Genomic DNA, 25,088 nt, shown 5'->3' with positions numbered 1-25,088 from the left:
TATATTTTTTAAAGATGACGTTTCACCATGTTGGTCAGCCTGGTCTTGAACTCCCGACCTCAGGTGATCCACCTGCCTTGGCCTCCAAAGTGCTTGGATTACAGGCGTGAGCCACTGCGCCTGGCCCGGTTGTTGTTTTAAGTCTTACGTGTTGGGGTGGTCTGTTACAGAACAAATTATAAAAACACCTCCTCAGCTCTCCCTGGGTGACTACTGGGACTCTCGCTTCTGCATAAAGCTGAACTCTCCATTCTTTAATCCCTACCATCTCCCAATTTTATGGCAATAGTTTGCCAGAAGTGTTCACTTTAATTCCAAGGACGTGGGCAGGTCTTTTTTTTTTTTTTTTTTAATGGAAAGAGGTACTAGGTCCAGATGCTGCCTTTAGCCTTCACTTTGTTACTACTTGTATGCCTTTTGAAAGTCATTAACTTTTCTGTCTCAGTCGCAAACCGGGGGAGATTTATATTCACTCCACTTACTAGAGGGTAAAATGAGTATAAACAAGTTGAAAATAAATTGAAATGTATTAACAGAGTTTCCAGCTTGAGGCAGGTGTGGACTTTTTTTGAGGTCATTTTTTCTTTCTTTCTTTTTTTTTTTGGAGATTGCATCTTGCTCTGTATCCCAGGCTGCTCTGTCTTACTGCAGCCTCAACCTCCTAGGCTCAAGCAATCCTCCCACTTCAGCGTCCCACCTCGGCTCCCCATGTAGCTGGACTTCTGGCGCACCACCACCACGCCTGGCTAATTTTTGTATTTTTTTTTAGACACGGGGTTTCACCATGTCGTCCAGGCTGGTCTCGAACTCCTGGGCTCAAGATATCCCCCTACCTTGGCCTTCTGAAGTGCTGGGATTATAGGCGAACAGAATAGAGACTAGGATCCAAAACGGAGCCAAGGCGTCCAGCCTCTGAATGTAAAATCTTGAACAAATCACTTAGTATCTCTGATTCGGCCGGGCGCGGTAGCTCATGCCCGTAATTCCAGCACTTTGGGAGGACAAGGCGAGCAGATCACCTGAGGTCAGGAGTTCGAGACCAGCCTGGCCAACATAATGAAACCCCGCCTCTATAAAAAATACAAAAATTAGCTGGGCAAGGTGGCGGGGGTGCCTGTAATCCCAGCTACTCTGGAGGCTGAGGCAGGGGAATCGCTGGAACCCAGGAGGCGGGGGCTGCAGTGAGTCGATCGTGCCATTGCACTCACTCCAGCCTAGGCAACAAGAGCAAAAGTCCCTCTTAAAAAAAAAAAAAAGGCCGGGAGCGGTGTCTCACACCTATAATCCCAGCACTTTGGGAGGCCGAGGAGGGCGGATTATCTGAGGTCAGGAGTTCAAGACCAGCCTGACGAACAAGGAGAAACCCTGTCTCTACTAAAAATACAAAATTAGCCGGACGTGGTGGTGCAAGCCTGTAATTCCAGCTACTCAGGAGGCTGAGGCAGGAGAATTACTTGAACTCGAGAGGCAGAGGTTGCGGTGAGCTGAGATCGTGCCATTGCACTCCAGCCTGGGCAACAAGAGTGAAACTCCGTCTCAAAAAAAAACAAACAACAAAAAAAAACAAAAACAAAACACCTCTCTGATGCTCAGTTCTTTCTCTGTAAATAAGAGTACTCCTCCCCGCCTCACAGGCTTACTTCGCTGACTATTCAGTGAGACACCGCCTGAGGACACACCTGTTAGCAGCGCTCACTATCCGCCATCATACCCAGGTCTCCTTCCCTCATCTTCATAACCTACCCAATCCCAGTGAGGGTGATAGGTAAGTCTGTAGCAGGGTCCGGAAAACTTGTTTCTTTTTCTTTTAAATACGTTTTCCCGCGAATTCGAAGGCAGGTCCTCCTCCTGCCACATCGCAAAACGCTTCGCTTGCCACCACGCCCCCGCCTTCTGTCAGGAGCCGCAAACTCCAGGTCTCGCGGTTTCTTCTTTCTTCAGGCTCAGCCACAGGTCGCGCGAGAAGGGTTTGTCCAATCATGAGGCTAGATGGCTTCACAAGATGGCGGCGCGCTGGGAGCGTAACATCTGCGTTTCTAGGAGCTTCGCGCTGCTGCTGGTTTAAGATTCTAGGGGTGTACAGGCCCACGCCAGACACGTCTGGCAAGAACCTCGGCGTCAGAGGTGGGTCCCTTATATCTCTCACGCAGATTTCCGGTAATGGGTCACTTAACCCGTGGATCACCCGGTTCCTCATTCTTGAGTTTTGGGCTAGTGAAGTGCTGACTTCGGGGTCTAGGAGGGGAGACCTGATGTGGCTGTGTGTGAGCGCGCTGTGGTGTTGAGGGTGGGTGAGTGGGAGGAGTTGGCGAATGGAATAGAGACTAGGATTGAAGTAGGAGAGACTCCTCGGGGCTTGGGAGGTTTAGAGAGATCCAAAACTGAGGCGGGAAGGCAAAATGAGCGGATGAGGGCGAGGAAGGAGTGGAAGAGACGGAGAAATGACAGTGACAGGACTAGTGGGAAAAGTCGGATTTATGAGAGAAGGCGAAGAGAGGAGGTGTAGATTGGTGTTGAGGTGGGAGGGATCTGTGCAGAGAGAATTCGAAGTTCTGAAACAGGCAGTTAGACTATTTTACAGGCTATGTATTAAGAGAATGGTAGTTGAAGAGGGTTAATGGTCAAGAAGAACCAAGAAAACAGGAACATGGAGATGAAAAGGGAAAAAAAAAAGTGGAAGCCTCATTCTCAGGGTTCTACTATTAACTTTAGCTTTCTGTACTAACTCAGGTAACCAGGAAGAAAAGTTCCAGTCCTTGGGCAGAGGTTTTTTCTAAACTCAATGAGGGTGCTTTATGTCAGTGGTCTGGACAGGGAAGAGTTCCATCATGCTTTCAATGAACAAAAACCGAGTGCCTACTCTCTCAGGCCTTATTTTAGGCGTTGGGATATGCGGTGAACAAGACAGACAAAATATACCTCTTGAAGCTTACTGACGGGAGTTTTTTTTAAAGTAAGCGAAATATATGGAATGTCAGATGAGTGAGTTCTGTGTCGAAAATTGAAGCTAGAGCCTAGGCTGCAAAGCGAGACTCCCTTTTTACAAACAATGAAGTAAATTAACCAAGTGCAGTGGCCTGTGCCTGTAGTACCAGCTACTTGAGAGGCTCAGGCTGGAGGATTGCTTGATCCCAAGAGTTGGAGGCTACAGGGAGCTATGATTGCACCACTGCACTCTGGGCAACAGAGTGAGACCCTGTCTCAACAAGGAAAAAAAAAAAAAAAGAAGAGTTGATGCCCAGTTAAACTCTGAAGAATAGGATAAATTTAGCTAATAACCCATTGCCTATACTGGGAGATTAGGTAGAAAAGAAGTAGTTGTATTGACTCATTCTGTATCTGTTCTGACGAGAAAAGTTGAATAACATAGGAAATGAATCGTATCTGCCATCTCTGTAATTTAATTTTTTTCACATATGTTCAGAGTATCATGTTGTATGTGCACTGATGTCAGCTATGTAGCCTAGAATTTTCCTTAATGTGTTGCAGACCCCTAACATATCACTGTCTCTATGGTGACTATAGTCGGCAACAATGTATATTTCAAGATAGCTAGAAGAGAGGGCTTGAAATGTTACCAACACATAGATATAAAAAAATCCTCAAAGTGTGCAACCTCATGAGAGAACTTGAACCAGAAAAAAAAAGTACTCAAAGTGATGAATACCCCACATACTGTGACCTGATCACTCGATCATCACACATTCTTTTTTTTTTTTTTTTTTTTTTTGAGGCAGAGTCTCGCTCTGTCACCCAGGCTGGAGTGCAATGGCATGATCTCGCCTCACTGCAACCTTCTCCTGGGTTCAAGTGATTCTCCTGCCTCAGCCTCCTGAGTAGCTGAGAATACAGGCGCCCGCCACCACACTCAGCTAATTTTTTTGTATTTTTAGTAGAGATGGGGTTTTACTATGTTGTTCAGGCTGGTCTTGAACTCCTGACCTCAGGTGATCTGCCCGCCTCAGCCTCCCAAAGTGCTGGGATTACAGGCATGAGCCACCTCACCCAGCCAATCATCACGCATTCTATGTGTATAACAAATACCCCACAAATGTCACATGTCCCCCATAAATGTGTAAAATATTTTCTATCAGCTTAAAGAAATTACTCTTAGTGTAGTTTTCTTTTTTGTTCCTTGCCAGAATCACAAGAAAGGGCATTTTCTTTTTCTTCTTTTTTTTTTTTTTTTTTTTTTTTTGAGAAGGAGTATCGCTCTTGTTACCCAGGCTGGAGTGCAATGGCGCGATCTCGGCTCACCGCAACCTCCGCCTCCTGGGTTCAGGCAATTCTCCTGCCTCGACCTCCCGAGTAGCTGGGACTACAGGCACGCGCCACCATGACCAGCTAATTTTTGTATTTTTAGTAGAGACAGGGTTTCACTTTGTTTACCAGGATGGTCTCGATCTCTTGACCTCGTGATCCGCATGCCTCGGCCTCCCAAAGTGCTGAGATTATAGGTGTGAGCCACCGCGCCCGGCCTCTTTTTCTTCTTTTTTGAGATGGATCTCATTCTGTCACCCAGGCTGGAGTGCAGTGGCATGATCTTGGCTCACTGCAGCCTCCGCCTCCTGGGTTCAAGTGATTCTCCTGCCTCAGCCTCTCGAGTAGCTGGGATTATAGGTGCCCACCACCGCGTCTGGCTAATTTTTGTGTTTTGTATTTTAGTAGAGATGGGGTTTCACCATGTTGGCCAGGCTGGTCTCACGAACTCCTGATCTCAGATGATCCTCCTGCCTCTGCCTCCCAAACTGCTGGTATTACAGGCGTGAGCCACCACACCCGGCTGACACTTTCATTTTTGATGTTTTCTTTTTAATAAAGTATATTATTTGTATTTGTTTATTTTGAGACAGGGTCTCACTGTGTTGCCCAGGCTGGAGTGGACTGGAACTCCTGGAGGCTCAAGCCATCCACAGCCTCCCTAGTAGCTAGGATCAGAGGCACATACCACCTTGCCCAGTTTATGTTTTCTTGAGGACTGAGGTCCATCCTAGTTTTATGCTCCCCACTTTCCTGATCGTCAGTAAAGGGTACATCAATGCTAGGAAATTAAAAATCAGGTATATACTCAGTTTTAGTCATAATGTGAGGGGCAAAATGTAGTAACAGTATGCTGAAAAACTTGCAGGTGACTACTAATTCCCTCAAATTCTGAATTGTTTACTCAACAAATATTTATTGTATACAAGTTGCTGGGGGTATAGTGAAGATTAGGATGGCTGTGATTGCAGGTTTGTGTGTGACATATGCAAATCAATTACATATGCAGTCGTAAACTGAAGCTCTCTGAGGGAGAAGCAGCACAGGGTGCTTCGAAAGCATGTAAATGGGCATCTGAGTGGATGGTGGGGTCAGAGAAAGCCTGGCTGAGAAAGTGATGCCTGATGCGTGATTTGAGCAGCTAGTGGGCCTTCAGATGAAACAAGATGGTGAGAGGGTGAGGAGAGTCTGGCAGCCAATGAGAATAGCGGGTGGTGAAACAGACTACCATGCAGCAGAGAACAAGAAAAGACCAGTATGTCTGGAAGGGAAAGTGGCCACAAATGAAGTTGGAGGGACAGATAAGGCCTGGATTATGCACGCCTTGTTAGTGATTTTAGACTTTATTGGCCTAATTGGGCTGCCACTGGAAGGATTTAGTAAGGAAATGTTTACATTTGCAAGAGGGGAGTGGCTTGTCTGCTGAGTGAAAAATGGCTTGTAGAAGGCAAGAGTGATTATAAAGAGATCAGTTTGAAACTCTTAGAGCAACCCAAGAAAGAGATGGTAATAATCTGGGCCAGAGAGGTGGTGCTGTGAAGGGTGAAAAGTGGAATGGGTCAAGAAATAATTGGGAGATAGAGAGTATTCAGGACATGGTGTGTTGTGAATAGGGGAGGCAGCATGGAGAAGGTGTTGGAGATTTTTGATGTGTGTATCACAAGAGAGATAGTGGTGCATTTGGTGAGATAGGGAAGATGAGGAGGACCAGTTTGGGGTGGGTAGAAGTGATTTGATTTTGCACATGTTGTGCATGTATTTTTGAGCCTTTCAAGTGAAAAATATGGTAGGCAGTTGGATATGTGATTTGGAAAAGTCTGGATTGAAGACAACGCTTCTTTTTTGAAATTGGTTTAATTTCCAGTGTAGGAAGCTGTCAAAAAACCATCTGAAATAGCGTTGACAGATTTATTACTATGTAAAATTCTATCTTAACAAAGCTTGCAAAGGAAAGATGTTTATTGCTAGGAGATGTTGTAATAGAGGATTGTCTTAACTGGGTAGATTAGGGAAGGAAAGATCTTCTTGAAGATGAGGTGCTTAAACTGTGAGCCTCAGGATAACTAAGAATTTCAACGGAAGAGAGGGAGGAGAGAACATTACAGATAAAAAGAATAGCCTGCATGAAGGCCTTGCGGTCAGGGTGCAAGAACGGAAAGAGCAAGAGCGTGTGACTTAAACTGATAGTGTAAAGATAGGTAAAGCCAGGTCATGTGGGGCCTAATATGTATGCTGAAGTGATCTTCTTTATTTTATACTAAGAGTAAGATTTTGAGCAGGTGGACATAGTAGGAGGACATACTGAGATTTGAGTTTAGCAATGATCACTGCGAAGTGGAAGGACGGATGGCAAGAACAAGAGTGGATACAGGAAGATCAGTTAAAAGGCTACTGTAAGCCAGGTGCAGTGGTGCACACCTGTAGTCTCAGCTATTTGGGAGGCCAACGTAGGAGGATTACTTGAGCCCAGGAGTTCAAGTCCAGCCTGGGCAATGTAGTCTCTAAAATAAAATAAAAATAAATAAATAAGAAGGCTGTTCTGGCCGGGCGTGGTGGCTTATGGCTATTATCCTAGCACTTTGGAAGGCCGAAGTGGCAGAGTTGCTTGAGGCCAGGAGTTCAAGACCAACCTCAAAATATACATAACATAGTGAAACCATGCATCTTAAAAAAGAAAAAAAAAAAACAAAAAAAAAACGAGGCCTCTGGGCTTGACATTGTTGGGGATAGATGGATTTAAGAGGTATTTAGCAGGTAAAACCTACAGGAGTGGTGATTTCTTGGATATGAGAAACTATCAGGTGACTCCTAAGTTTTTGGCTTACATAATACTGTTTAGAAGAATTATCATTATTTAAAAAGTAGAAAATACAGAAAGATATTAAGAAAGTAAAAGTCACTTACTACCCAGAGATATATATAATAGTAAAAAAAAATTTTTTTTTTTGAGGCAGAGTTTTGCTCTTGTTGCCCAGGCTGGAGTGCAATGGCTTGATCTCGGCTCATTGCAACCTCTGCCTCCCAGGATCAAGCAATTCTTCTGCCTCAGCATCCTGAGTAGCTGGGACTACAGGCACCCGCCACCATGCCCAGCTAATTTTTGTATTTTTAGTAGAGACGGGGTTTCACCATATTGGCCAGGCTGGTCTCGAACTCCTGACCTTGTGATCCACCTGCCTTAGCCTCTCAAAGTGCTGGGATTACAGGCGTGAGCCACCGCCCCTGGCATAGTGAAATATTTTTTAAAATTACCAACTACCTGGAGATTTACTAAACCACTATAATAGTTTCTCTTTCAGTTTTTATTTCTTGATATAAATACATTCACTTTTATTTCTTGTTGTAATTTGGAAGAAGACAAAATTATGTTGGTTTTTATTTGGTTTTAGCTACCTAGGAATGACAAGATTGAAACTTTAAGTTGGAATCAAAGATATTTTTTCAAACTTTAGTGATGTTATGGTGCACTCCCGAATATTCAGTCTTTGTAAGGCCACTATAAAAACTAACCTCCAGGCTGGGTGTGGTGGCTCATGTCTGTAGTCGTTGCCCTTTGGGAGGCTGAGGCAGGAGGATCACTTGAGCTCAGGAGTTGGAGACCAATCTGGGCAACAAAGGGAGACCCTGTCTCTACAAAAAAAAAAATTAAAATTAAATTAGCCAGGTGTGGTGGCATGGTGGCATGTACTTATAGTCCCAGCTACTCGGGAGGCTGAGGTGGAAGGATTGCTTGAGCGCGGGAGATGGAGGCTGCAGTGAGTTATGATTGTGCCATTGCCCTACACCCTGGATGACAGAGTGAGACCCTGTCTCAAGACAGACAAAACAAAACTAACTTCTAACTAATATTCTTGGCTGTAGATCATACTGTCTTCTGTCACTTTGATTCTCTTAAAGGAATAATTTTCAGCTTTCTTCTCTTGATTTAAAAAAAAAGATTCACCCTTATGTTGTCTACATTTTTAAAATTATGGTAAAATATACATAACATAAAATTTACCATTTTAGTCATTTTTTTTGGTTTTGTTTTGAGGCAGAGTTTCGTTCTTGTTCTCAGGCTGCAGTACAATGGCGTGATCTTGGCTCTCCATAACATCTACCTCCCAAGTTCAAGTAATATTCCTGCCTCAGCCTCCCGAGTAGCTGGGATTACAGGCATGTGCTACCATGCCTGGCTGATTTTGTATTTTTAGTAGAGATGGGGTTTTTCCATGTTGATCAGGCTGATCTGGAGCTCTCGGCCTCCCAGAGTGCCGGGATTATAGGCATGAGCCACCACGCTGGTCCATTTTAGCTATTTTAAGTGTACCATTCAGTGATGTTAAATATATTCTTTCTCTGCTGGGCTCAATTGCTCACGCCTGCAATCCCAGCACTTTGGGAGGCCGAGGTGGGTGGATCATGAGGTCAGGAGTTCAAGACTAGACTGGCCAACATGGTGAAACCCCATCTCTACTAAAAAAATAACAAAAATTAGCTGGGAATGGTGGCTCGTGCCTATAATCCCAGCTACTTGGGAGGCTGAGGTAGGAGAATTGCTTGAACCGGGACCCAGGAGGCAGAGGTTGCAGCGAGCTGAGATTTCACCACTGCACTCCAGCCTGTGCTACAGAGCGAGACTCCATCTCAAAAAAAAAAAAAAAAAAGAACAAACATATATATATTCATTCTCTTGTGCAACCATCACCTCTATCTCCAGAACCTTGTCATCATCCCAAAGTGAAACTCTGTACCTATTAAACATTAACTCCTCATTTTCCCTCCCCCAACCCCTCATTACCTCTCTCTGTCTGTGTAATAAATTTACCTCTTTGAGGTGCCTCATGTAAGTGGGAGCGTATAATATTTGTCCTTTTGTATGTGGTTTATTTCCCTTAGCATCATGTTTTCAAGGTTCTTCCATGTTATAGCATGTATCAGAGTTTCATTCCTTTTCATGGCTGCATATTATTTATTGTATGTATATACCATATGTCATTTATCCATCTTCATCTGCTGATGAACACTTGGGTTGTTCCCACCTTTTCACACTTGTGAATGACACTACTTTGAACATTGGTGTACAAATATCTCTTATGGTTCCTCCTTTCAGTTCTTTTGGGAATATACCTAGGAGTGGAATTGGTGAATCAGATTGTAATTCTATGTTTAGCTTTTTAAAGAACTGCCAAGCTTTTTTCTACAGCAGCTGTGCCATTTCACATTTCCACCAGCAATGCACTAGAACTCCAGCTTCTTCACATCCTTGCAGAATGCTTGTTGTTTCTGTTATCTTTTATTTTTGTTTTTTGTTGATAATAGCCATCCTAGTGGGTATGCAGTGGTATATCAGGTGGTTTGATTTGTATTTCCCTGGTGACTAATGATGCTGAGTATCTCTCTTCATGTGCTTGTTTGTTGTATACGTTTTTAAAATGTAATTTCTACTTTCTCACTTGAGCAGCAAATACATGTTGGCTGTAACTGTTAAACTTGGCATCCACAGCTTTCCCCATTAAAATTTTTTTTTTTTTTGAGACGGAGTTTCACTCTTGTTGCCCGGGCTGGAGTACAGTGGCAAGATCTTGGCTCACTGCAACGTCCGCTTTTCGGGTTTAAGCAGTTCTCCTGCCTCAGCCTCCTGAGTAGCTGGGATTACAGGCTCCCACCACCACGCTTGGCTAATTTTTGCATTTTTAGTAGAGACAGGGTTTCACCATATTAGCCAGGTTGGTCTTGAACTCCGGACCTCAGGTAGAGTCCACTTGCCTTGGCCTCTCAAGGTTCTGGGATTAGAGGTGTGAGCCACTGTGCTTGGCCCTCATTAATGATTTTTAATAAATACGCTGATTTTTCTCTCTTTCTTTCTCTCCTTAAGATGGCTCTGAGCAAATCAATGCATGCAAGAAATAGATACAAGGACAAACCTCCTGACTTTGCATATCTGGCATCCAAATATCCAGATTTTAAGCAGCATGTTCAGATAAATCTGAATGGAAGAGTGAGGTAGGTAACGGATGAAAAATTACTATATTATTCTTGTGTGATTCAAAGGGACACAGTAGAATAGAAAGCCCTCCTGAATGTTAATCTTAGACATTTGATTAAACTTCCCATGCAACCTTTGACAAATCACTTAACCTCTCTGGGTCTCAGCTGTTTTTTTTTTTTTTTGAGATGGAGTCTTGCTCTGTAGCCCAAGCTGGAGTGCAGTAGCACGATCTCGGCTCACTGCAACCTCCACCTTCAGAGTCCTGGTTCAAGCAAATTCTTCTACCTCAGCCTCCCAAGTAGCTGGGATTACAGACATGAGCCACAATGCCCAGCTAATTTTTGTATTTTTTTTTTTTTTTTTTTTGAGATGGAGTTTCGCTTTTGTTACCCAGGCTGGAGTGCAATGGCGCGATCTCGGCTCACCACAACCTCCGCCTCCTGGGTTCAGGCAATTCTCCTGCCTCAGCCTCCTGAGTAGCTGGGATTACAGGCATGCGCCACCATGCCTAGCTAATTTTTTGTACTTTTAGTAGAGATGGGGTTTCACCATGTTGACCAGTCTGGTCTTGAACTCCTGATGTCGTGATCCACCCTCCTCAGCCTCCCAAAGTTCTGGGATTACAGATGTGAGCCACTGTGCCTGGCCAGGTCTCAGCTTTTTAATGTATACCATTAGAGGAATGGACTAAATACTTTTAAGTTTCCTTCTGGGTTTAAAAAAAAAACAGCTTCTCAATGTCTATGTTATTGCTTGTTCTACAGAAATCCCAGAGTCACTGCAGAGACAGGACTGTGCTCTTTGTGATCTAAAACTTAGTCACCAGTGGTATCTAAAGATATTTTAATAAGTGTGTGTTTATTTTAATGTGAGGCAGGAAAATAATAACCAGGACATCAGAACGATTTCACAGATATTACTTCAGATGTTACTAAATTTAAGAAGCTGATTTATTTTTATTTATTTATTTTGTTTTTAGAGGTAGGGTCTTGCTCTGTCACCCAAGCTGGAGTGCAGTGGCATAGTCATAGCTTATGACAGCCTTGACCTCCTGGGCCCAAGCTGTCTTCCTGCCCCAGCCTCCCAAAATAAAAATAGCCAAGTGTGCCCTAACATGCTTAGCAATTTTTATTTTTATTTTTGTAGAGACAAGGTCTTGCCATATTGCCCAGGCTGGTCTCAAACTCCTGGATTAAAGTGGTCCTCCCTCCTTGGCCTTCCAAAGTTCTGGGATTACAGCCACTACACCAAGCCAGAAAGTTGATTTTTAATTTTTTGTTATTTTATTTTATTTTTTTGAGATGGAGTCTCACTCTCACCCAGGGTAGAGTGCAATGGTGCAGCCTCAGCTCACTGCAAACTCCGCCTTCCAGGTTCAAGTGATTTTCCTGTGTCAGACTCCTGAGTAGCTGGGACTATAGGTGTTCACCAACACACCCGGCTAAATGCTAGGCTTAACATTTTGAAAAATATAGAAATTTTTTAAAAAAATGTTTGACAGGGTATAGTAGTGCACATCTTTAATCCCAGCAACTTGGGAGGCTGAGGTGGGAGGATCATTTGATCCCCTACAGTGATCATAGTTCACTGCAGCCCCAGCCCCAGGAGTTCAGGGCTGCAGTGAACTATGATTGCACCACTGCACTTCAGCCTAGGCAACAGGATGAGACCCATCTCTAAGAAATAATATTTTACAAAATTTGGAACTTTTAAATAATATTTCTAACTAAGTAGACTGAAATATACAGAGAACATTGAACTTAGAGAATTTCAGAGGATCCATGAATGCCTTGAACACAATTTGATAAAAATACTATTTGTGGGCCAGGTCGGTGGCTTAAGCCTGTAATCCCAGCACTTTGGGAAGCAAAGGCGGGTGGATCATGAGGTCAGGAGTTCGAGACCAGCCAGACCAACGTGGTGAAACCCTGTCTTTACTAAAAATACAAAAATTAGCCGGGTGTGGTGGTGCACGCCTATAATCCCAGCTACTTGGGAGGCTGAGGCAGAAGAATCGCTTGAACCCAGACGGTGGAGGTTGCAGTGAGCCAAGATTGTGCCACTGCACTCCAGCCTGGTGGCAGAGTGAGACTCCATCTCAAAAAATTTTATATATATACTATTTGTGTCTGATTTTTTTTTTCTTTTTTCTTTTTTCTTTTTTTTTTTTTTTCTTGAGACAGAGTCTTGCTCTGTCACTCTGGCTGGAGTGTAGTGGCATGATCGGCTCACTGCAACCTCTGCCTTCCATGTACAAGCAGTTCTCCTGTCTCAGCCTCCCAAGTAGCTGGGATTACAGGTGCGTACCACCACGCCCAACTAACTTTTGTATTTTATAATAGAGATAGGGTTTTGTCATGGTGGCCAGGCTGATCTCAAACTGCTGACCTCAAGTGACCCACCTGCCTCAGCCTCCCAAAATGCCAGGATTACAGGCGTGAGCCACTGCGCACGGCCAGGCTCCACTTTTAATTTTAGTTCTCTTGCTATTTTCAGCACATCTGCAGTTACTTCCTATGCTGAAGTTTTGAGTCCGTCAAACTTATCCATGAGGGTTGAAATCATCTTTTTCATATTCCATTAATATTGATAATGACTTTCTCTCATCGATCCCAAATGTTCTTTTATTTATTTTTTTTTGAGACAGGGTCTCACTCTGTCACCCAGGGTAGAATGCAGTGGTGTAAGTGTAATCTTGGCTCACTGCAGCTTCGACCTCCCCTGGCTCAAGTGATCCTCCTGCCTCAGCCTCCTGAGAAGCTGGGACTGCAGGTGTGTGCCACCACACACAGCTAATCTTTTGTTGCTGTTGTTTCACCCGATCTGGTCTTCAGCTCCTGGGCTCAAGTGATTGCCTGTCTCGACCTCCCAAAGTGTTGCGATTACAGGCATGAGCCACCATGCCTGGCAAATCCCAAATGTTTTTTTCTTTTTTTTTTGAGACGGAGTTTCGCTCTTGTTACCCAGGCTGGAGTGTAATGGCGCGATCTTGGCTCACCGCAACCTCCGCCTCCTGGGTTCAGGCAATTCTCCCGCCTCAGCCTCCTGAGTAGCTGGGATTACAGGCATGTGCCACCATGCCCAGCTAATTTTTTTTTATTTTTAGTAGAGATGGGGTTTCACCATGTTGACCAGGATGGTCTCGATCTCTTGACCTCATGATCCACACACCTCGGCCTCCCAAAGTGCTGGGATTACAGGCATGAGCCACCGCGCCCGGCCTCCAAATGTTTTTAATGGCATCTAGAATGCTGAATCTTTTCCAGAAAGTTGTCAGTTCACTTTGCCCAGATCTGGCTGAGGAATCACTATCTATGGCCTTAAAATGTTTCTTAAATAATAAGACATGGGGCTGGGTGTGGTAGCTTATGCCAGTTCATGCCTATTATAAAAATCAAATTTAAAAAACCTAAGAAAAAAGAAAAGACCTGGAAGTCAAAATTACTCCTGGAGTGATTTTAGAATGAATGTTGTATTAGCAAGTGTGAAAAGAACATTAATCTTGTATGTCTCCATCAGAGCTCTTGGGTGACCAGGTACATTGTCAATGAGCAATAATATTTTGAAAGGGTTTTTGTTGTTTTTTGTTTCTTTTGGTCGGGGGGCACTTTCCAGCAAAAACCAGAAAGCCTACTAGACAAATTCTAAAAGGGTTGTAACACTTGCGTCTTTTCTTTTCCTCCTAAGCAGTAGTTCTCAACAGTGGGCTTAAAATACTCAGTAAACTGTGCTGAAAACAGATGTGCTGTCATCCAGGCTTTGTTGTTGCATTTATAAAGCAGAGGCAGAGTAGATTTAGCGTAACTCTCAAGGGCTCTAGGATTTTCACAATGATAAATGAACACTGACTTCAACTTAAAGTCACCAGCTCCATTAACCCCTAGCAGGAGAGTCGACATGTCCTTTGAAGCCAGTCATTGACTTCTCTCTACCTACGTAAGTCCTAGATGGTAATGTCTTCCAATATAATGCTGTTTGTCTACACTGAAAATCTGTTGGTTAGTGTAGTTGCCTTCATCAGTTGTCTCAGCTAGATCTTCTGGAAAACTTGCAGCTTCTACATCAGCACCCACTGCTTCACCTTGTACTTTTATGTTATAAAGATGGCTTCTTTCTGTCTTATTTTTTGCTTTTTTAAAAAATAAAAAATATGTAAGCATATCTTTTTTTATTTTTTATTTTTTATTTGGGGTGGAGTCTCCCTCTATTGCCCAGGCTGGAGTGCAGTGGCGCGATCTCAGATCACTGCAACCTCTGCCTCCCGAGTTCAACTGATTCTCCTGCCTCAGCCACCCAAGTAGCTGGGACTACAAGCGCATGCCACCATGCCCGGCTAACTTTTGTATTTTTAGTAGAGACCAGGTTTCACTGTGTTAGCCAGGATAGTCTCGATCTCCTGACCTCGTGATCCACTCACTTCGGCCCCCCAAAGTGCTGGGATTACAGGTGTGAGGCACCGCACTCGGCCAGCTTCTTTCTTTAAACCTCGCGAACCAACCTCTGCCACCTTCCAGCTTTTCTTCAGCTTCCTCACCTCTCTTAGCCTTCATAGAACTGTAAAGAGTTAGGGCTTGGTTTTGGATTAGGCTTTGTCTTAAGGGAATGCTGTGTCTGGTATCTATCCAGATCACTAAAACTTTCTTTGTATCAGCAAGATGTCTGTTTTGCTTTCTTATCATTTGTATGTTCACGGGAGTAGTACATTTTTTTTTCTTTTTTAGAGAGAGGGTCTGTCACCCCAGGCTGGAGTGCGGCAGTAGGATCATAGCTCATTGTAGCCTCAAACTCCTGGGATCAAGCAATCCTCCCACCTCAGTCTCCTGAGTAACTAAAACAAGAACAAACACACACACACAAAAACACTCAAAAACCACTGATCATAGATCACCACAACAAAGTTTGAAGTATTGTGAGAATTACCAAAATGTGACATAGAGACATAAAGCGAGCATGTGCTATTGGAAAAATGACACCAATAGACTTACTAGATGTAAGATTGCCACAAACATTTGATTTGTTAAAAATGCAATGTATATCCCATATACCCCCTAAATACACGTACCTACCATGTTCCCACAAAAATTAGTAAATATTGACCGGGCACAGTGGCTCATACCTATAATCCCAAGACTTTGGGAGGCCTAGGTGGGCGGATCACTTGAGGCCAGGAGTTCGAGACCAGCCTGGCCAACTTGGTGAAACCCCATCTCTACTAAAAATACAAAAATTAGCCTCCTGGCTACTCAGGAGGCTGAGGCACAAGAATCGCTTGAACCCAGGAGACGGAGGTTACAGTGAGCCAAGATTGCACTGTTGTACTCCAGCCTGGGTGACAGAGCGAGACTCTGTCTCAAAAACAAAAAGTAAATAAAAGAAAAGTAATCTTTAAAAAGTTTTTAAAAAAGACTTTGTTGCAGGGAAAAAGAAATGTGTCTGTGAAGGTATGGGAAGAGGATATGGCAGTTTTGAGGAGAACTTTCTTTTTTTCTTTTAGTTGGGAGCAATGTGAGCATATTTATTGTTAGCAACCTAGCGTGGTTAGAAGGGACCTATGATAGACAGAACAGAGAGGAGTTGCACTCTTGGTGTAAGTGACCTGCCGGCTCCCAGAAATCTTCCCCTTCCTGCTTGCTTGGGTAGGAGTTACTCATGATTGTCTACACTGGTAGAATATTCTTTGTTTTTCCAGTGCCTTTTTTTTTTTTGACAGTCTCACTTTGTCACCCTGACTAGAGTTGCAGTGGTGCGATCTCAGCCACTGCAACCTGTCTCCAGGTTCAAGCGATTCTTGTGCCTCAGCCTCCTGAGTAGCTGGGATTACAGGTACATGCCTCCACACCCGGCTAATTTTTGTATTTCGAGGTTTCGCCATGTTGTCCAGGCTGGTCTCGAACTCCTGACTTCAAGTGATCCACCCGCCTCGGCCTCCCAAAGAGCTGGAATTACAGGTGTGAGCCACTGTGCCTGGCCTACAGTGACTTTATTTAACTCTGTGAGTTGTATTAAAGAATCACCAAAATGTAAACTCAGCAAATCATGGAAAAGAAATGTCAGACAAAACATTAGGCCTTCGGTGGGTTAGAGTGTCACTTATTTGCTTAACTCGTAAGTGTTCTCTTAAGGGAATCAGGGGTGTTGTGGAAAGAGGGAACATTTCTAAGTTAGTCGTCTTAAGTATCAGTCTTGAAGTTGCCCCTTCCAGCTCTGAGATTTTATGTGATTTTCTTAGCTTTGCTGAGACTGAGTCTTCTCACCTGAAAAGAAGGGATAAGAGGACCTCCTTGGATGGTTGTCACAAAGGTTAGCAGTGATGCATGTACAATGACTAGCATTCTATAGACACTTCGTTCATGGAAGGTGCTCATGCCTGGCATAATTAAGGTGACAAGGATTGCTAGTGTGATATCTCTGTCTGTCTTCCCTGCACGTGTCACTGCTTTGTTATAATCATATCTGACCATTGCAATTAGATTTTAGTTTGTGTTTTTTCACAGTAATCAGTTCCATAGGGACAGCCTCCGGTTTAGTTCAGCTCTGTCAGTTGAGCTTGAATAGAATGTGACACTTAACTGATTTGTTTTTAAGCCAAAGACATAGCATTGAAGGGCTTTGTCATCCTGGGTAGACTGTACCATTTTTAGCACTTCAGTGACAATCTAAAGACTAGAAACTAACCTTGGAGTAACACTGGGAGGTTTTTGGCCTTTGTTTTGTTTTATCGGGTTCAGCTTCTACAGGATTAGAATGATTGTTATTTCAACCATGGATTACAGAAATATTCTGTTCAGAATCTATCTATAATGGTAATACTATATTCATCAGTGGCAGAGCAGGAGTCATTCTGGGGAAATCGGCCATGAGCCTGTTGACAATAGGCTATTTTGGGAAGCTGGTTGTGTTGAACAAACAACAAAGACTGAAAATGAATAAATTGTTGATTTTCACGTGACAGCTAATTTTAGTTCCTGGGCCTCCCTGTGATCTTGGAAATGAGAATGAAAAAAGATCTTGCCTGTGTTCAGGATTTTTGAATGTCCCAGGGTGCTAACATGACCTAGATACTTAACTAGTGAAGTTGAGTGACTTGACTTTGTCCTACAAAAGGATTTTCAACACTCAGACTATCTGCATCTTTTTAGAAGTAGAAAATAAACAACAGAGTCTAAGAATCAGCTCTTCATTGATGTTCATTTGATTTCCTTCAGTTAAACTAGCCTCTGCTTAATGTCTTGTACTTTTTGATGATTAGGATATCATTCCTTGTGAATAAATTGTGCGCTCTAGTTCATCATTTTATAAGCCGAATATGTGTAAATATTTTTGAATAACAAGAATTGTTTATGTAAGCAACAACTCTCTTTGAAGGCCCTTGGAAAACATTGATTGTATTGTTCTCTTGCCCAAAATGTCTCTTGAAGCTGTATGATGAATGCTACAGCTACAGCACTGTCTTTTGGTGCTTGCTGTCACTGTATTATGGAAAGCAAGTATTCTAGAACCAAAGACCCATTTTCCTTTTTTCAAAAAAGGAATTGTTTTTACTATACAGACATTATAGACCCCTTAATGGGAAAATTACAGAAATATGTTTTTCCTAACTACATTTATAATGGTAACGTCACATATATACAAAAAGTCAGAATTCTTTCACCCTAAAAGATAAAATGAGTCTGTAATCTCATCTTTCTAAGCCCTTGTCTTTATTCGTGTATAAAGTAATTTTTGTGGTTGTAATTGTGGTGTACATACAGTCATTCGTCTTCTCCCCCTTTTGACATTATACTGTAAGCATTTTGCATAAAGTTACAGAAGCTATAATGTACCCAAGAGAATACAGTGCAGTCATTAAAAAGAATGAGACCGGGCTGATCCACATATACTTGTATGAAGGGAGTTTATATATTTGTTTAAAAAAACAAAAAGAGGAATTATGTAATAAAATGTATTTAGGTAATACAGAAATGTGAGGTGAAGGGAAGTCTCCACCCCACTCATCTACCCACCTGCATACATATCCAGAGTTATTTCTTACCCTTCCAGACTTCTTCCTCTGCATGTATTTATACAGGGTCTTTTGTTTTGTTTTTACAAGAATGTAATCATAATGTACATATATACTTTTCCTCAACTTCTTTTTCAAACGTCGTGTATTGAGTAGAGCCCAGTCTTAACTCTTTATTAACTGTGTGGGATTTTCTTGCGTGGATATGTTACAGCTTAAAAAAAATATTGATTACTTTCAGGTAGTTCCTAAATTTTCCGTAGTACAAAAAACTTAAATTTAACAGTTCCTCCTTTATCACTGGACTTTTTTTTTTTTTTTTAAGTTTTCACCGAATTTAGGGTAAGTCACTGGGCATTGCTAGGAAATCGCAATATTCTTAACTGTGCCTGGAAAGGGCAAAGAGGTATTTGGATGACTAGATTTTTCTTTCCTGTTACTTGCTCTTTAGTTAGCATAGGGATGGTTGTTTTAAAGATTAGCTTGAAGGCCAGGCTTCAAGTTGCTTTATGGTTGTAATCACAGCATTTTTGGAAGCTATCATTTGAGGCCAGAAGTTCAAGACCAGCCTGGTCATTATAGTGAGATCCCTTCTCTATGAAAAATAAAATTTAAAAAAAAAAGAAAAGAAAAGATCAGCTTGATTGATTGAGGTACAATTTCTTATTTGCCAGTAGGATTTTGGATTCTTTGGTTAAGTTAGGGTTATCAGTAACGATCGTTTCCATTGTCTCAGGATCTGTGTTTTTGTATGTTACTAATTGCTTATTTGACCCATAAGAGTGTTTAAAAGTGGACATTTTCTTCAATAAGTCTTCTGTATCAGAGAGTTGAACAAATGGGAAGGATGTCAGCACAGTACTTGAATAATAATTTAAGGCCACTTAATTTTTTTATTGTTGTAAGAAACACAACATAAAATGTACCATCTTAGTCAAGTTTAAGTGTACAGTGTGTTAACTCTACGCTCCTTGTTGTGCAAAAGATTTCTAGAACCTTTTCATGAGTTAGACTAGTTTAGATACCTTTACTTTAAAGTAGAATCAGGCAGTACTTGTTTTTCTTGACTCACTTATTTCACTTAGCATGATATCCTCAAAGACTCATCCATGTTCTAGCACATGACAGGATTTCCTTCTTTTTTTTTTTTTTTTTTGATATGGAGTCTCTGTCGCCTAGGCTGGAGTGCAGTGACGCGAATTTGGCTCACTATAACCTTTGTCTCCTGGGTTCAAGAGATTCTCCTGCTTCAGCCTCTCACGTATCTGGGATTACAGGCACCTACTACCAAGCCTAGCTAATTATTGTAATTTTAGTACAGATGAGATTTCACCATGTTGGCCAGGCTGGTCTCGAACTCCTGACCTTAGGTGGTCTTCCCACCTCAGTCTCCCAAAGTGCTGGGATTACACGCATGAGCCACCGCGCCTGGCTGGGATTTCCTTCTTTTTAAAGGCAGAATAGTATTCCATTTTGTGTTTATACCACATTTTCTTTATCCATTAATCTGTCGGTGGACATTAGGTTGCTTTCACCTTTTGGCTGTTAGGGTTAATGCTGCAGTAGATATGGGTACGCAGACGTCTTTTTGAGATCCTGTTTTCAATTCGGGTTTTTTTTATTTCATTTTTTTAGAATTGAAATTGTCTATATATATTTAAAGTGTACAGGCCGGGCGCGGTGGCTCACGCCTGTAATCCCAGCACTTTGGGAGGCCGAGGTGGGTAGATCATGAGGTCATGAGATCGAGACCATCCTGGTCAACATGGTGAAACCCCGACTGTACTAAAAATACAAAAAATTAGCTGGGCACGGTGGCGTGTGCCTGTAATCCCAGCTACTCAGGAGGCTGAGGCAGGAGAATTGCCTGAACCCAGGAGGCAGAGGTTGCGGTGAGCCGAGATCGCGCCATTGCACTCCAGCCTGGGTAACAAGAGCAAAACTCCATCTCAAATAAATAAATAAATAAATAAATAAATAAAGTGTACAGCATGATTTTTATTTTATTTTATTTGAGACTGGGTCTTGCTCTGTTGTCCAGGCTGGAGTGCAGTTATGTGATTATGGCTCACTGTAGCCTTGACCTCCTGGGGTGAAGTGATCCTCCTGCCTTAGCCTCCTGAGTAGCTAAGATTATAGGTGTTCTTCACCACACCTGGCTAATTTAATTTTTTTTTTTTTTTTCTGTAGAGACAGGGTCTCTCTATGTTGCCCAGACTGGTCTTGAACTCCTGGGCTCAAGCAGTCCTCCTGCCTCAGCTTCCTACAGTGGTGAAATGACAGGTGTGAGCTTCCACACCCTGCCTCATTTAATCTTTAGCTGATTCCAGGGTGGTTTCTAATTGCACCACTGCCAAAACAGCTCTTTAAAAGGTCTCTAGTGGCCTCATGTCACTGACTCTGCTTTTCAGCCCTCTGTTGCCTTCTGAGCAGCAGGTCCCTCTGCTGGTTGATCCTTCATGGAAACCCTCTTGCCTTGGCCTCCTTGGCACCACACTGGAAGACTGGTTTTCCTTCTTCCACACTGGTGTCCCTGTCTCCCTGTGGAACTTCCTCTGTAATGATTGTGTGTGCAGCTATTAAAGCAATTTTCAAAGCTTACTCTCCCGCTCTGTTTCCTTCTCACTGTATGTTTTCTCCCTAAGCACTCTCATCCGTGCCGGGGCTTCACTTGTTTGTTTGCAAATAATTTACATGTTTATTTCTATATACCTCTTCTTTGGGCTGTGTCTCCACTTAAATGTCTCAGATACAGCTCATATATACATTTCTCCTCAAAAGTGGTTCTCTGCCCGAGTTCTAACTTCAGTTAGGATGGCACTGCCTATCCTGCTGAGCAAGCCAGAACCTTGGAAGATGAATGTGAAACACATCATCCCTTACCTCACATATCAGCTTATTGCTAGCTCTCACAAATTTTCTCTCCAAAATATCTCTTTAATTCCTTTCACTTTGAAACAGGATCTCACTCTGTTGCCCACACTGGAGTGCAGTGGTACAATTTCAGCTCACTGCAGCCTCCACCTCCCAGGCTCAAGTGATCCTATTACCTCAGCACCACATCCCACCCTCCACTCCCCTGCTCAGAGTAGCTGGGACCACAGGTGCATGCCACCACACCACCACACTCACTAATTTTTGTATGTTTTATAGAAACGGTTTCACCATGTTACCCAGGTTGGTCTCAAACTCCTGGACTCAAGCCATCCACCCACCTCAGCCTCCCAAAGTGCTGGGATTACAGACGTGAGCCACCATACCCGGCCTTTATCTAGCCCCTTAATTCAGGTATAGCAGTAGCTTGCTGAGTAGAGCCTTTGCTTCCACTTTGGTCCAGCTTTGTTCTATACCAGACCTAACTCCTTAACATAGAATATAATTTTATCCTGGTGTGATTATTAATAATTAGTTTTTACTTTCACTTTCAGAAAAGTTTCTGAGTGGATATGATAAAATTATATGGTCAGTCTAATGATAATGCCCTACATAATCTAGAACCCATCTTCCTCCCCAGCCTCACCTTGAACTATATATTCTTACTTTGCCCTCCGCATTTTAGACACAGTGACTGACTGTCTCTTAGTACTTGGAATGCCTCAAGTAATTGGAAGGCCTTAGGGTCTTTGTTCTTGCTGTTTGCTTTACCTAGGCTGCAGAATGCTAAGTTCCTTTTCTCCAGTTCTTTCTTTCCTTTGTTAATTTTTCTTGCATTGTCAGTTCTTGGCTCTGCTGCCTCTGCAGGGAAGCCTTCTCTGACCTTCCTAAGGCAGAGCCATTCATTAGGGAGGTTCGATAGTACCTCTTACCTGTCTCTTATAGCGTGTATCACAGTTATTGTTTTACAGGTATTTAAGTGATTCCTGGATAATACCTATCCTCTGCCAGACTGTCTGCTTCAGAAAGTGAGGGATTGTGCCTGTGTTTGCTTACTGTAGTATCCCTAGCATTTTACATAATAACCTGGCACATAGTTGACACTTGTTAAGGAATGCATGCCAGCTATCACAGTTTCTTAAAAAAAATTCTGACCTATTCTGTATACCTCAGGTGAACAAAGCAGTGCTCAAAAGAGTGAAACTTTTTTTTTTTTTTTTTTTGTAAAGATGGGGTTTCACCGTGTTGGCCAAGCTGATCTTGAACTCCTGACCTCAGGTGATCCACCCACCTCAGCCTCCCAAAGTGCTAGGATTACAGGCCTGAGCCACCGTGCCTGGCTTCTTTTTTATTTATTTATTTATGTTTTGTAGAGATGGGGTTTCACTGTGTTGGCTAGGCTGGTCTCAAACTCCCCCCTACTCAACTCGGCCTCCCAAAGTACTGGGATTAAAGGCGTGAGCCACCGTGCCTGGCCCATAAAAGAGTGAAACATTTTTATATTTCACTTTTAAAAGTAGAGTAGCCGGCCAGGTGCGGTGGCAAGCACCTGTAATCCCAGCACTTTGGGGGGCTAAGGCGGGCAGATCATGAGGTCAAGACATCGAGACCATCCTAGCCAACATGGTAAGAAACCCTCCCATCTCTACTAAAAATATAAAAATTAGCTGGGCACAGTGGTGGAAGCCTGTAGTCCCAGCTACTCAGGAGGCTGAGGCAGGAGAATCTACCGGGAGGTGGAGGTTGCAGTGAGCCACGATTGTGGCACTGCACTCTAGCCTGGCAACAGAGCAAGACTCCTTCTCAAAAAAAAAAAAAAGGTAGAGTAGTCGGGTACCCCAACTTTCTTTACAGTTCTACTATTTACAATAGAGCAGTGCTCTCCAACCTTTTCAACACCAGGGACCAGTTTCATGGATGACAGTTTTTCCAGGGACCTCTGGTGGTGGAATGGTGGTTTCAGGATGATTCAAATGCATTACATTTATTGTGCATTTATTTCTGTTATTATTACATTGTAATATATAATGAAATAATTATACAACTCACCATAGTATGGAATCAGTGGGAGCGCTGAGCTTGTTTTCCCACAGCTAGACAGTCCCATCTGGGGGTGATGAGAGACGGTGACAGATCATCAGGCATTAGATTCTCACAAGAAGTTGTCAACCTAGATCCCTCGCATGCACAGTTCACAGTAGGGTTCCTGCTCCTATGAGAATCTAATGCTGTTGCTGATCTAATGCTGCTGCTCATCACCAGGAGGCAAAGCTCAGGCGGTAATGCAAGTAATGGGGCATGGCTGTCGATTCAGATGAAGCTTCACTTGTCGCTCACCTCTACTTACCTCCTGCTGTGTGGCCCAGTTCCTATCAGGCCACGGACCAGTATCAGTCCATGGCCTTGCGTTGGGGACCCCTGTAATAGAGGGTGCAGCCCATTAGCCTGTGAATTGTGCAAGGCTTGCAGTTGTTATTTATTGCCCATATTAATTTTAAGAATCAGATCCATTTCATATGAAAACATGGATTGCTGGTTTTGTTTGAAAGTATTAGAGATCTGGCAAAACTGAGCTGGCAAACCCGCATGACATTAACTACTTAGAACGGAGTGGTGGTCACTGGGTGCAGTGGCTCATGCCTTAATCCCAGCACTTTGGGAGGCTGAGTTGGGCAGATCACCTGAGGTCAGGAGTTTGAGACTAGCCTGGCCAACATGGTGAAACCTGTCTCTATTAAAAATACAAAATTAGCCTGGCATGGTGATACGTGCCTGTATTCCTAGCTACTCAAGAGGCTGAGGCAGAAGAATCACCTGAATCTAGGAGGCCAAAGTTGCAGTGAGCTGAGATTGCGCCATTGCACTCCAACCTAGGTGACAAGAACAAAACTTCATCTGAAAAAAAAGAACAGCGTGGTGGTCATACCCTTTGACATGGTCATTTGTGGCGTCTGGCATAGTGCTACTCAAAGCGGTCATTGAACTGGCTGCTTACTGTCCTCAGAGATAAGGACCTTGCACCATATGTTTAGTTTGCCTCACCTTTCTTTGGTTTAATTGACTTTTTAAAGTGTTGTTTACATTCTGGCACAAGCTCCTTATCTTGTCAGGGACTGGCATTTTGAGTACTGCCAATAGCTATTCCTTATAAATATTTTGAAAGCCCTGATTTTCACAATTACTTTGAAATGCCAGTAAAAAATAGCGATAATTTTGTTAATATTTACTGCCCTTAGATAATACTATTTATCAAGTTTATTTTATAAAATATCTAAGTTACTAAGTTTCTTTAATAGAAATTTTCTGAAAAATTTTTTTGTCCTCAAATTCCTTTTACCATGAAATTTTACTTTTGAGATTTTAAGCCTTTGAACATAGACACAGGCTATTTTTTCTTTTGTATGTTTAGCAGTGAAATTTAGTTACTAGGTCAGACTGCTATTCTAGAGTTAAAGACACGAATGTGTTTGAATGGTACTTAGATGTGAACTTCTTCCTCATATGTAAAACGACTTTCATTCCTGTGTCATTGAAGAACATGGAGCTGACTTATCTTTCTCACACACTTGATTGATTTCACAGGAATAAAATATTATTGTTAAAAATAAAACTGAAGTCTTTATAGATTTTATACCTTTTCATTGCTCATCATTTATCTTGTTGATCCTGAGTTTATACTGCTTTTAATCGAGTAAGAAATACAAAGGTAGTGCAGATCTTTTTTTTTTTTAATGTGAAAATTGAGGCCATTGTTGTGCTGTTGAGAACAGCAGAAATGTGTTCATGGTTGTTGCTCCTTGATTAACCCTCTTTGATCAGCCTCCACAAATGACAAAATTAATACATAACCAATTCTGATGTCTAAGAATAGGTTTAATACCCCTTTAAATAGACAATATATTTTAATGAGACTTTTAATTGCTAGCATATATTTATGCAATGAACTTCTACTTCCACTGTCGTATAGAAGCTGTTCTTTAA

The 25,088-nt window shown here is 42.5% G+C and overlaps 1 protein-coding gene and 1 non-coding gene across 3 annotated transcripts in view; one reads left to right on the top strand and one right to left on the bottom strand.

The window, feature by feature from the left end:
- Positions 1–1,998: 1,998 nt before the first annotated feature.
- METTL16 (methyltransferase 16, RNA N6-adenosine) overlaps positions 1,999–25,088 on the top strand; it is a 73,446-nt gene continuing 50,356 nt past the window's right edge. Inside the window, exons 1-2 of one of the 2 annotated variants that reach the window (XM_064378111.1) lie at positions 1,999–2,124; positions 10,118–10,245. In XM_064378111.1, the coding sequence (XP_064234181.1) occupies positions 10,118–10,245 (128 nt within the window). In that variant the 5' untranslated portion in view covers positions 1,999–2,124. Of the gene's footprint in view, positions 2,125–10,117; positions 10,246–12,414; positions 12,531–25,088 lie in introns of those variants that run through there. The other variant, XM_064378112.1, reaches the window with a different exon arrangement.
- On the bottom strand, positions 13,832–13,895 carry LOC135275769 (U7 small nuclear RNA). Its single transcript, XR_010343354.1, has one exon. It is a non-coding gene; the product is annotated as a U7 small nuclear RNA (small nuclear RNA).

The sequence above is a fragment of the Aotus nancymaae genome, unplaced genomic scaffold, assembly GCF_030222135.1.
Source record: "Aotus nancymaae isolate 86718 unplaced genomic scaffold, 86718_ANA_hifiasm-v0.15.2.pri h1tg000018l, whole genome shotgun sequence".
Classification (NCBI taxonomy): Eukaryota; Metazoa; Chordata; class Mammalia; order Primates; family Aotidae; genus Aotus; species Aotus nancymaae.
This window is presented reverse-complemented; position numbering and strand designations above follow the sequence as displayed.